Below are 12,801 nucleotides of genomic sequence, written 5' to 3' on the forward strand. Positions count from 1 at the left end.
GTTGTTTTTTTTAATCTAAAAGAAGCCTAGCAATACTGAAAATGGCCCACTTCTGTCTCATTCTTGGCAAACAGGCAGCACTGATTATAGATAAGAGAAGTGAGGCTTAGACTAGCCACCTAATGCATGCTAGAACTTACTCAGCACCGCACTTGACTTCCCAATACCGTTAAGGCTCGAGCACCAAGGATGTCCTCTGCCCTTGGGGTCCCAGGATATTCCTTTGTCTCCTCTGCCCCAACCCATCCCAGGCCCCTCAGTTCCCTGGGGACTGCAGCCTAAGCCCTTCCTCCTCCATGTTGCCCTCCACAGTGCAGCCTGGCTCCTTCCCTCCCAGAGGCCCCCAGTTCCCTCTGCGGCTCAGCCACAGACCCAGAAAGCCACTGCCACAGCACCTCCACCACCCTGGGCCCCCCATTTTGTTTGTCCTTGGGTATGGCTTCCCCAGTGACTCAGAGGTAAAGAATCTGCCTGCAATGCAGGAAACATAGGTTTGATCCCGGGTCAGGAAGATCCCCTGGAGCAGGGTATAGCAACCCACTCCAGTATTCTTGCCTGGAGAATCCCATGGACAGAGGAGCCTGGTGGGCTAGTCTATAGGGTCACAGAGTCAGATCCGACTGCAGTGACTTAGCATAGCACAGCACACCACGATTGGGAAAGACCCCAGGAGACACCCCCAGAGGGTCCCATCAATAGGACACCATCCACAGGTCCTGCTGGGGGCCCCTCTCCCCCCTTCCTAAAAGACAGTCTCCTTTATGAAGTGTCACAGCCAAACCTGTAACTTCAGGGTCTCTGAGATGTGCTACGTGACACCTGTTCCTCAGGTCTTTGCAGGGCACGTGTGGTCAGCATACGCTGAGGGCAGGGACTAGGTAGTAACGTGGCCCCAGTCCCTGTTCCGAGAGTTCAGCTATTATAAAGGTGTGACTTAAAGCACAATCACCATACTGGGGACAAGACTGGCTGAGGTTTAGAAAAGTGAAGCCTGATCAATTGCACTGTCCCCTTTGGAGAAAAGACTAGAAGAGGTGCAGAGAGAAGGGAGGGAAGGTGGAGGGAATAAACATGTGCAGGTCTGGCCAAGGGATCCAGCACTGGGACCTCCCCAGGAGATTGGTCGGCTTGCCCATTACAGCACCTCAAAGTAGCATGATGGAGAAAAACCTCTGACATACGCCTAAATGCCCTTGTTCTGACCCCTTGATATTTGTATTTCCTCAGTGGCCCCTCCCTTGCTCAGGAGGAGCTGCAGGGACCTGTAAGCCTGGGTGGTCTATTCACTGACATCTGTGGTCCTTGCTGAGCTTAGACACGTCCGCCTCTCCGAGCTGGTGGACATGGGTCTGCCCCTGCAATGTAGCCACTTTTCAGGCACTGGAGAGTCAGGTTTGAAGCCTCTAAGACAGAAGATGGGACTCTGGGCTGCAGTTCTTCCCCGTGGCAACCCCAGGACCCTCAGACCTTCCCAGATACCCTCTGCCTGTCCCACTAACTGTCTTCTCCAAATAGCTGTCAAGCCCTTCTCTTAATAGACCATAGACCTAGAGCCATTCTCTCCCTGGGCCAACATTCTCTACTCAATTCCACCTCAAGCCCTTGTTCCCCAGGTACAATCTCAGCCTAGAAAGGTCTTCCTTACTGCACTCTCTCCCCTAAAAATATGTAGAATGAGGAAACAGGAAGACAAGATGGATCTTGTTTTTAAAATCCTGACCTGATTTTGAAATGACCAATTTCCTTGTGAAGGCCTCCACCTATCAACTCCTCAACCCTCCTCTACGCATGTGGCCCCGGCTCTGCTAGACACACCACATGACTATCACATCCCACCCCCAGAGCGGTGCAGAGGTTCAGCCCCAAAGGAAGCCAAACTTTGCAGAAAGACAACATTTATTGAGAATCATCTGTCTGAAAACCTCATCTGTGTGTGCGCCTGTGTGCTCATGCACATGTGTGCGTGTGTATGCGCAGGTGTGTGGGGACAGTGAGGTTCTTGGTCACCGATGTGATCAGATGGCTTTGGCCAGCCCCACGAGGTTGTTGGCCCTGTCAAAGACGCTGTAATACTCTCGGATGAAAACATCCCCCAGGATCCAATGACGGGAGTGATTTTCACCCTGGAAGCCACTGGTACAGAAGCCCTGGTCCTGGCAAAGGGAAAGGGGACATGAAGCTGGTTCCAACCCCAGTTGCTGTGTCTTTCCCTACCCCACCCCCTCATCACCCTCTCATCTATTATTTCCCTTCACCCTTGAAATCACCTTCGGAGGTAAGCAAAGAAGTATCAGATTTGTCTGCTCAACAAATGAAGAAATTGATGTTCAGAAATAAAGTGACTGAATCCAAGATCATCTAGTGGGTCCCCTCCCCCCTCACTTGTCCTCCCGAACCCCCCACCCTCCTGCTTTCAGCACCTACGGCCCTGATGACTCCCCGCCGAGGGCAGGCCTGGGGACCCCAGGCCTTGACTGTTTGGGGTGCTGAGCATTAGGTTAAAGCTGAAGCCAGCAGGGTAGTAGGGACAAAGTTTGGGTGACCACAAAGCCCAGGCTACTAAGAAAAATCCTGAACAAAGCCCAAGGCCCCAGGGCTTAGAAGCCAGCACAGCGGATGGAGGTTCCTATGAGTGGCCCCCACCCTCCCTTGGGCCCTGGGGTCTATCCTTCTGGTTTGCCCTACTTCTCTCAGGATGAGGTAGCCCCCAGGACAGTCTCATCTTATTCTGAAGGGCCGGGTGGTCTAAGTGTACAACCTGCTCTGTCCATCTAGGCCTTGCCACTTATCACCAACATGCCGAGTTGCCAAGAGGGGGGAGGAGAGCTGGGTGAAGCCAGGCTCCTCTCTGGAGATGCATACCTGGCTGGTATAGGCGGAGGGGGTCAGTGGGTACATTCTGCCATTGATCTCAAAGACCACAGTGGGCATGCTGCTCAGGCTGTTGCAGTCGATGTCAAACTAAAGAACAGAGGGAGGGAAGTCCTCTTAGAAGGGCCATGGGTGCGATCTGACTGCCAGAGGAAGTCCCAGGAAGGACCCCTTGCTCTGCACTGGAGCCGAGCAGAGGGGAGGATCTGCTACTCAGAGGACCCCAGGGAAGTTCATGGATCTCAAGGGAGTCACACTGATGGGGACCACCTGTCATCCAGCCCAGGGACAGACACCAGCTGGAGACAAGGATGGAGACAAGGAGGGGTTGGCCTCGATGTTTCCCTCCAAGCCTGGCCAGAGCTCCCAAGGACACTGGGAGCACTTAGCTGACAGGGAGAATGCGAGGAGACTCATCGGTGGAGGGCATAGCAAAGCTCAGAGAGTCAGGGATGTGTGACCCTCTCTGGGGACAGAAGGTCAGACTGCTGTCACTGCGAGACATGGGAGCCCCAACACCAAGTGGCCAAAGCTAGAAGAGCTAGGTCATCGTGAAGGCCTCCCACCCCCTGCAGGAGAACAAGCCCCTCACCATTTCCCTTTGTTACTGCTTCCATGTGCAAAGGGGGTTCCCTCTTTGGAGGTTCTGGGGAGGTGGGGATAAGGGTCTGGCCTCACCTCGCCATACTGGTTCTGTGTGGCTCCAATGGCGTGCTGGATGTTGAGGATGTCGCTGCTGGGCCCGACCAGCATGGAGGTGCCCGTGTCCAGGATGGCCTGACAGCCACCCTCACAGGCCACAACCACACCGCTGATGGTGACACTGCAGAGGGGAGACAGGGTGGCCTTGCAGCGCGTCCAGCATCCAGCCCTCCCTCCTTGGACCCCTTCTAGCCTCCCCTGCCGGGGACCTTGGCAGGAAGGAAGCCCAGTCATCTCAGGTCCTTTTCTTTGGGCTCCTTCCTGGAGCCCCCATAACTTCCTGAACTCAGAGAAAAAAACCCAAAATCATTTTCCCCCAACCCAGCAGTAGCTAAATGGAGGCCACCTGACCTTCTCTGGGACAGAAGGGTCAATGAAACAACAAAATTACATGCACTAAAGGAGGGGGTAGGAGGGTCACCGCACGCTTTGCCCAAAGATCTGGTTTCCAGTTTTCTCCTGCCATGTCCTTGCTGCAAGTTCCCCAACCTTCCTGCACTCAGGCTTCTCATCTGCAAAATGGGTCATTAGCACCCCTTCCTTGACTTCCCCAGGGGATGGTCATGAGGTTCAAACTCGATGTTAGTAAATTACAAAATGAAGATAATTATGGCACCGCTCTACAGGATTTAAGTGAGGAGCAAATGAAGAAGTCATATTCTCGCCCAGCACAATGCCTGGCAGGTAGTAGTGCTGGATAAGCACAGTGCCCATGTTAAGCTGCCTCAGTTGTGTCTGACTCTTTACAACCCTATGGACCGTAGCCCACCATGCTCCTCTGGCTATTGGATTCTCAGGCAAGAGTACTGGAGTGAGTTGTCATTTCCTTCTCCAGGCGGTCTTTCTGACCCAGAGATAGGAACCCACGTCTCTTAAGTCTCCTGCAGAAGCAGGTGGATTGTTTACCACCCCAGATAAGGCTTCCCTGGTAGCTCTGCTGGTAAAGAAACCACCTGCAATGCAGGAGATTCCAGTTTGATTCCTCAGTCTGGAAGATCCCCTGGAGAAGGGCTGGACTACCCACTCTAGTATTCTTGGGCTTCCCTGGTGGCTCAGATGGTAAAGAATCCACCTGCAATGTGGGAAACCTGGGTTTGACCCCTGGGTTGGGAAGATCCCCTGGAGCAGGGCATGCAACACACTCCAGTATTCTTGCCTGGAGAATTTCATGGAGGAGCCTGGAGGGCTACAGTCCATGGGGTCGCAAAGAGTTGGGACATGACTGAGCGACTGAGCACAGCACAGCACCATCTTATTAATAAAGTGTAAATGAATGGTCAGCAATCTCACTAACAAGGACCCTTGGCCTTGGAACATCTGATTCAGGCTTGGATGTGACGAACTACTGGGCTGAGCCCTGGATCCTCACGGCCCCACACTTGGAGCCGGCCTCTGGCAGGGCCACGGCTGCCTCTCACCCACCTGTCCACAGTGAACTGCCAGTACTTCTGCACAGTCACGGGTACCCAGTGCAGGGATCCTGTGTAGTAGGACGGGTCAATGGCCCCCAGCGTGAGCATGCTCTCCTGGCCATTCCTGAAACCGAGGAAAGGCATGTTATTGGATCCTGACCCTGTGGCTCTGAGAAGAGGTATCCCAGCCCCACACAGGGCAGAGGCGATTCAGACCCCTCCCCGCTCTTCTCCTACTCCCAACCCCCACCCCCACCCCAGAGGCTTCAGATGAGCTCTCCCAGCCTCCTGGCTGCTCCAGGCTCTTCTCTAATATCTCCTGCATACTGAAAGGAGAAGCCTGAACTCCCTCAGAGCCTGCTATAAGCGTCTGAGAATCTCAATGACATCAGTAAATGATTACTGAGGCCTATCACTTTGGAAGAAAAAAAAAAGAGGTTAAAATCCCCTATGCAGAGATAGAGTCAAGCTTCTATTTTTAAATGCCAGAAATGAAGGTCAAACTCTGGCCCAGTGGACTCTGGCTGCATCCACAACCATGTTGGGGCCTTTAGACAGAGGGATAGATGTGCCTGGAAACAAGGAGAGGTGTGCTTAGATGCTGGTGTCCTTTAATTGCAGTGTCCCCGAGAGGTGGACCCTCCTCAGTCAATGGTCCCTGCCAGGATATGGAAGTCCGGCCCAGGCTGGGTGCAGCTCCTACCTGTCCATGTAAACCGAGAACAGGTCTTGGGCCACCAGATGCCTGTTCATCATGTTGTCAAACACGGGCATCGAGTACTCTGAGGCGAGCGAGGGGTAGGCCATCCCCAGGATCCCGTCGAACTCGGCATAGGTGAAGACATCCCCAGGCTCCTGGGTGCTCAGGCCTACTGTCTGCTGGACGTCCACAATGTTGGAGACCTGCAAGAGAGGCAGAGTGACCTCCACCAGGGGGCCCTGCGGCCAGAGGACCCAGAGAGGGCTCAGGTCAAGCCCATCTTCGCCAGCCCACCCTCCCCTCTATGGGCAATGTAGTTATGTGAGCTTAAGCGAGAAAAGTCTCCCTTTTCAGCTCTGTGCTGTGGTTTTGAGGGAATTGGTCTGATGAGGCAGGGGGCTGATTGGCAGGGGAAGAGAGGGCACAGGTGGGGGTACAGACAGCAGTGTTCACAGTGCAGAAATTGAGGGTGAGCCTAAAGAACGGGGTGAAACAAGGGCTGCTCAAAGGCCCTCTGCCGGCCTGCAGCCCTTCCATTGGCTGCACCTGGGGCACCTCCCAGGGAAGCGCTGTGGGGGCGGCAGGATGGAGAGAAAGAACATGTGCCCAGTGTGCATCTAAAAGACCTTGCTGTACATCCTTGCTTTGCCATGTTGTGTGACTTTGAACAAGTACTTCTCTGAGCCTTTGGGTTCACAGCAAAAAAGCCTTCAGCCAGACCCCAGGAAGAACTCAAGGAAGAGCAAGCTGATGAGCACCAAGGGATACTGCTTGATTTTAATTTTAGATGATGGGGGACGATGGAAGGAAAGATGCTAGCATATATTGGGCACTTACTATGTGCCGGCCATTAAATCAAGTACTTCAGAAGGCAAAGAGGGCCGAGAGCAAAGGGAGCCCTTGTCCAGAGGGCAAAGATGCTTTCTGACTTGAAAGGAGGCGCTACTCTATGACTTATAAAGTGAAGTCAAATCCAGAGAGGTGGAGACGTGGGTCTGACAGCACCCACCATCACCAGCTATGTGACTTCAAGCAAGTTATCAGCTCATCTGATCCTTGGGTCCCTCGTCTGAACAATGGGGGTGAGACTAGCTTCCTCAAAGTGTTGTTGCTGCTGCTGCTAAGTCGCTTCGGTCGTGTCCGACTCTGTGCGACCCCGTAGATGGCAGTCCACCAGGCTCCCCCATCTCTGGGATTCTCCAGGCAAGAATACTGGAGTGGGTTGCCATAAAGGGTTGTTGAAAGAACTAAATTTAAGATGAGATCACAGTGACTATGCCAAGAGTGAAAAAGGGGGTGGGAAGATGGAAACTGGACACAGAGAAGCCTCTGGGGTGGGAGCTGACATGGGAAGGAAGAGGGGGAAGGGAGGGAGGGACACCCCACAGCTGCTGCTGGCTAAAATCCCTCTCAGAGTCCTCTCCCAGGGGGGCCACCCACAGGGGCAGGACACAAAGAGCCCCTTGGCACCAGCCGTGGCACAGCCCAGAGCCAGGTTGTCTGGGTGGGGCAGTGGCTGGTGGGCAGGGGAAGGCGAGGACTGGCTGGCCCCAAGTTCCACTCACAGTGACGGTGTCGTAGCCCAGGATGCCCTGCATGCTGCCCGTGCCATAGTGGATAGACAGGGGCTGGCCCAGGTTCTGGAAGGTGGACGACTTTCTTGGGTCGAAGCGCTGGTGGTTTTCTGGAACACAGGCTCAGGGTTAGTGGGACCCAAAGCATCTTCTCTCCACTTGACAAGGCTAACAGGGGCTAAATCCTTACCAGCTCTCGTAAGAATATGGTCTCAATACTAACCATTCTGTCTACTGAAAATAAGCAGCCAGTTCTGTCTGGATCCCACAAAGCTCAGTCAAGAAAATTATTCTTTTCTGCTCAATCCACCTCTCTGACCCCCCGTGCTACCTTCATAACTTCTAAGCAAAAAGAAAAAAAGAAAGCCATCTCTATGGTTTCCAGAGACTAGCTTATACCAGCTTTGTAATTTCCAACAAGTCTCTCTGCTTCTCTCATCCTTGGGTTCCTCACATAGTGAATAAGGATAAAAAGAGCACCGATCTCCCAAGATGGTTGGAGAAATAAATTATTTACATGTATTTAATGTTTTCTCAGTACCTCTCACTTTATTCTCTTAGAACCGACTGGCATGTCATGGTCCTATTTTATGGAAAGAAAAACTGAGCACCCAGGAAGGTAAGGTGTCTGCCTTGACTCCTAACAGAGCCAAAAATATAAAACAAAGTTCCCCCATTTCTAACTGGTGCTTTATACATCAGATCTGTGATTTGCACACCTACCCAGTTTGTGGCCAGTGGGAGGGTTGAGCAAGGAGATAGGACACAACCAGGAGTCTGGGAAAGTCCAAGCCAGCTCTCCCCACAACACACAGGCACATTGCACCCCAAGCCTGGCCACCCTGACCACGACTGGCAGAGCAGAGGGGTGGGTGGGGCCGGGGGTGTCACTCACTGCAGGCATTGCTCTTGCAGTAGATAGAGGGTACCCAGAAGTCAGAGGAGCCGGTGTCAAACAGCACGGTGAACTCCTGGGGCGGGGTCCCAAGGTAGATCTTCCCAAAGTACTGACTCTGAGGACAGACAGCACCAGATCAGGCTGGGAGCACCACATGAGGGACTGGGGAGCGTTCATGCCCAGCTCGGAGCCTGTTCGGTTCTGTAGGCTCTGTGATTTCGGCCTCAAATCCTGCAACCCCTGCTGGAATCGCCCCCAGAGCAGACACTAGAGCAAAATGTAAACCCTGCCTGGTAGGGAGCCTGGGCCACCTGCCAGGGACAGGGACACAGAGGTGGGACATCGGCTAGGTACAGACCCCAGACCCAAGGTGCCCCAGTCACATCTCCTTCCAGCTCTCTCTGTGTGTCAAAACTGGGGCTCGGATGGGGGTGGGGATGACCTAGATAAGGAAACGCGGGCACTGGGGAGAAAAGGGGTGGGTTGTTTACTGAGTGACAGATGAGAGAGACAGGCCCCAGAAAGGAAGAGGGCATAGGGGGCACTCCCTGTCACATCCTGGGCAGCTGACAGTGGGCACCACCTGCCCCCTCCCTGCCCAGTCAGCCTGAGACATGGGTTCCTTGGACCTGGAAAGTCAGGTGTGAGGCTGGATCTGACAGCAGACCATGTGTCCCCAAGGGATGCTGTCTGTGGGCAGGTCATCTGGGCTCAGACCCTTGAAGGTGGGGGGACCGGTTTTGCAGGGCCTGCTGCTTCCTGAGAGCTACTGAGGGGTGGGAGATGGCCTCACACACCCCCACAGGGCTCCCTGATTTCTGAAAGAGGGAAAGGGGGAGCGGGGTGTCCATCACGTTGTGTGGGGATCATTACTGGAAGGCTGGCAGAACCACTCACATCCAGGTAGTTGGTCAAGGGCACGCTGGCCACCTCCACGAGGCCAGAGTACTTGCTGCTGATGCCATACTGCTGTTTCTGCAGGAAGTCCTCCAGAAGCCCACGCTCCTTCAACGCCTTCCTTAGAGTCTTGCCTTTGTACAGAGGGATCCTGAGGAGAGGGAAAGAATTAATGATGAGGTGGGCATCTCCCCAGGGCCGCCCAGCCTCAGAGGAGCCCAGAGGCTCTGGGCTCCATAAGTTCACGTCTCCATTTTTGTATCACTACCTAAAGTAAAAATTGTATTCTACATTAGCCCATGCTGGCCATTACCAACTGCAATGCACTCTGATATTTCCAACTCCTTTCTCTTTTTTAACGCTGGTGGAGACTCAATCGAAGTATTTTATAAGCCACTAATGGGCCTCCCTGGTGCCTGGGCTTCCACAGTGGCTCAGACAGTAAAGAACCTGCTTGCAATGCAGGAGATCCAGGTTTGATTCCTAGGTCAGGGAGATCCTCTGGAGAAGGAAATGGCAGCTCACTTCAGTATTCTTGCCTGGAGAATTCTATGGACAGAGGAGCCTGACGGGCTCCAGTCCACGGGGCCACAAAGAGAGACACGACTGAGCAACTAACACACACAATGAGTTTGCAGCTCCGTGGTTTGAAAGACACTCGGCATATTCTCATTCAGTCTCCAATTCTTGCTGTGGACCTACTATGTGCCAGGTACAGTATGGGGTACCAGGGACACATGAAAAAGGTTCAGTCCCTACCCTCCAGGAACATACTGTGTGGGGAAGAAAATGGTGTCCCCCACACTCTGGAAAAAGCTATGACTATGCTCCCACCCTTGGCCAACCCCTGTTCTCTGCTCTCTGGGCAGCCTAACATGGGTGGAATTTCTTCACACGGTTTCAGCACAGAGCATGGTCCCCAGTGAATATGGTTAAAGTTTAGATGATAGATAATGGAGGCAGATCAGCAGGAAGAGAATCAAGAAGGAAAACAGCAGAAGCTGGTTGGAAACCCGGTCTCGGGCAGCTGGTGGCTGGTCAAGGCCCTCTGAGCTTCAACTTCTGTGCAAAATGGATTATCTCTTCCTTTCCAGCCACTCTCAGGCACTGCTGTGGACGAATTGAGTGGCTTAACCTCTCCAGCTCTTAGTTTCCTCTCCTGCAGAGTAGAAGACTAGAGCGTGATGGTTCCCAATGTCACCCACCTCTGAGTCACGTGGTCCTCCTCCCTGGGGCTGTTTTAAGGACAACTGGAGCCTACAGGTGTGAAAGAGCTTTGAGAGTAATAAAAGGGCAGCAGGTTTAAGACTCATAAAGAAAATGGGTTTTCTCACGTTGTTCACGTCTCAGATGGATCCCATATGGAATGCCTCGTATATTAATGATGGTCTCTCCTCTGGTGCCTCCCCCACCCCAGCCCTCATGTGTGACTGGTTCGAGCTCTGTCAAGGCTGGGACCTGATCTATTAATAGAAATGAAAGATTCTCCAGACGTTTCTCAGCCTTTGTCTCTGATGACAGAAAAGGACTTCAGCCTGAAAGGAAGGAGGCTGAGCTGAGCTCCTGGGAGCAAGCCCACAGCTGTCCTTTCCCGTGTCCCCATGTCTTTCTGCTTGTTCCAACTCTGGTTCCCAGTCAGCTCAGGATCCACAGGCTGAGTGCCTGGTGACTCTCACAGTAGTAGCTGCGACTCTGCTGATCTGTCCTGTCTCGGCACAGGACCCAGAAAGCCACCCTCAAGGCAAGCAAGGCTCGAAGGCAGTCCACTGCCTCATGCTAAGAACCAGGAATGCAGCCCTAAACGTTTGCAGCTCCAACCACCACGGAAACCTCCACCTCACTTCTGCCTCCAGATGCTGTGCTGAGCCCGCCAGGTGCCTGGCACTTGAAAGAACTCCACTTTCAAGACCACCAGCAGCAGCGCCCACTGGTGAAAGGCACCGGACCCCTTTTTAGGGACCCTGCTTCCCAGGGATGGATTCAGGTTTCCCTGGGCTTGGGCCTTGACAGAGCTCGAACCTGAGAGTCAAGTGTGGTATCATGGCAAGGGTGCCAGTCCAGGGGACTTCCCTGGTGGTGCAGTGGTTAAGAATCCATGTTTCCGCTGCAGGGGGCATGGGTTCGATCCCTGGCTAGGGCACTAAGATCTCAGATGCTGCACAGTGTAGCCAAAAAAAAAAAAAGTGCCAGTCCACCTAGGACCAAGTCTTGGCTCCTTCATATCTAATCACAAGGCCTTGGACAGCTCAAGGACCCTCCCTGAACAGCAGTTTCCTCACCCGTGAAATGCAAAAAATATTATTTACCTAATCCCTGAGGCTTAGTGAGAGTATAGGTAAAGCCCTAGTTAAGTGTCTGGCATCTAGTAGCAAGCACTCAATAAATACCAGTTATAATTTTGGGAGGAGAACCTGGAAACTTCACCCACAAAGGATGTGGCACAACAGAGAACTCTAACAGATGCACACATAAGGAATGTGCCAGGCACGCTTCAGAGCATTTTATAAATACTAACTCATATACCCCTTATGAGGGCTTCCCTGGCTCATTGGGTAAAGAATCCGCCTGCCAATGCAGGAGACTCGGGTTTGATTCCTGGGTAGAGAAGATCCCCTGGAGAAGTGAATGGCAACCCACTCCAATTTTTGCCTGGAGAATCCCATGGAGAGAGGAGCCTGGTGGGCTACAGTCCATGGGATCACAAAGAGTCGGACATGACTTAGCGACTAAATAGCAACTACTTACCCCTCAGGACAACTCTATGAGATGGATACTTCTGTCATCCTAAATTTACAAGTTTACGTTATGTTCATGATGAAGCTGAGGATCAGACAGTTTGACTCCAGAAGCTGTGTGCTTAATTCCCACACAGCCCATCTGACCCCCTGTTCTTGTTCACCACACCCTGAAGAATAGGGGAATGCTTTAGAGGAAAAGGCCCCAACATAAAAGGCAAAACTGACTGATAACGATTATCCTGGGAACCTGCAGCATTTCCTCGAGATGTCCCAAGGGGAACCGATGGCTGGAAGACCAGGGAGACCCACCCAGAGCAGATGCATGCGATGCCCATCCCCTCATCTGGGGCCTGACACTCACTTTGTGATCTCAGCGCCCTGGGAGAGAGCGAAGATAGCAAGCAGCACCACGAGACACCTCATCTTGGATCTGGGTCTGGCGGCCGCTGCAGCCAGGGCCCACTCCCACAGCTTTTATAGAGGGTGCGGGGCTCCCTCTGGCTGGGAGCCCAAGCTGCAGAGATAGCCCCTAAATTCGGGCCACTCCACAAACACGTTAAGATAGCACCCAGACTACACAACACCCACTCTGATAAGGGCCACGGGTTCCACCACCCGGGGACTTCAAAGTTGAAGGGTACGCATGCCTGGTCTTCAGGACAGAAAATATCACGCAAGCCTCCCTGACCTGATTTCCCCTTTCAAACAGGACTTCTTGAGCTAACACAGGTGGGGCCACTGCCAAAGCCCTATCTCATGTCCCACCTTGTGGTCAGTAAAGAGGCCTGTTCTCAATGGGCCCCTTCCAGCCCTTGATGCCTCCCTTTCCTGGGCCTGACTTCACAGGAGTCCCAGCCTGCCCTGTCCAGGAGTCTCCCAGCCCAGGTTTCCAGAAGCCACTCAGCCCGCTCCCCAAGGGGCATCTGATGCCAAGGGTGCTTGTTCAGTCTGTCAGCTCCATCTAAGAGAGATGCAGGAGCTTCCTTGGTGGTCCAATGATTAAGCCTCC

General features: G+C 53.2%; 1 protein-coding gene across 1 annotated transcript; it reads right to left on the minus strand.

Moving 5' to 3' along the window:
• Positions 1-1,878: 1,878 nt before the first annotated feature.
• LOC145507029 (chymosin) lies at positions 1,879-12,215 on the minus strand. Its single transcript, XM_081492801.1, has 9 exons — positions 12,154-12,215; positions 9,055-9,205; positions 8,155-8,272; positions 7,251-7,369; positions 5,689-5,888; positions 4,996-5,109; positions 3,550-3,694; positions 2,863-2,961; positions 1,879-2,153 (listed from the first exon to the last, which is right to left on the minus strand). Exons 1-9 carry the CDS (start codon positions 12,213-12,215, stop codon positions 2,016-2,018), a joined length of 1,146 nt encoding a protein of 381 aa, XP_081348927.1. The 3' UTR covers positions 1,879-2,015.
• Positions 12,216-12,801: the final 586 nt, after the last annotated feature.

This window comes from Giraffa tippelskirchi, chromosome 5, assembly GCF_054371585.1.
Source record: "Giraffa tippelskirchi isolate mGirTip1 chromosome 5, T2T-mGirTip1v1.2.pri, whole genome shotgun sequence".
NCBI lineage: Eukaryota > Metazoa > Chordata > Mammalia > Artiodactyla > Giraffidae > Giraffa > Giraffa tippelskirchi.

Excerpts from the sequence above, each read along its gene's own strand:
- LOC145507029 (XM_081492801.1), bottom strand. The coding sequence starts at position 12,215 with ATGAGGTGTCTCGTGGTGCTGCTTGCTATCTTCGCTCTCTCCCAGGGC. Across the intron at positions 7,370-8,154 it reads CTGCAAGAGCAATGCCTGCA|AAAACCACCAGCGCTTCGAC; the intron begins GTGAGTGACACC and ends CCTGTGTTCCAG. Across the intron at positions 5,110-5,688 it reads TTCTCGGTTTACATGGACAG|GAATGGCCAGGAGAGCATGC; the intron begins GTAGGAGCTGCA and ends CCTCGGTTTCAG.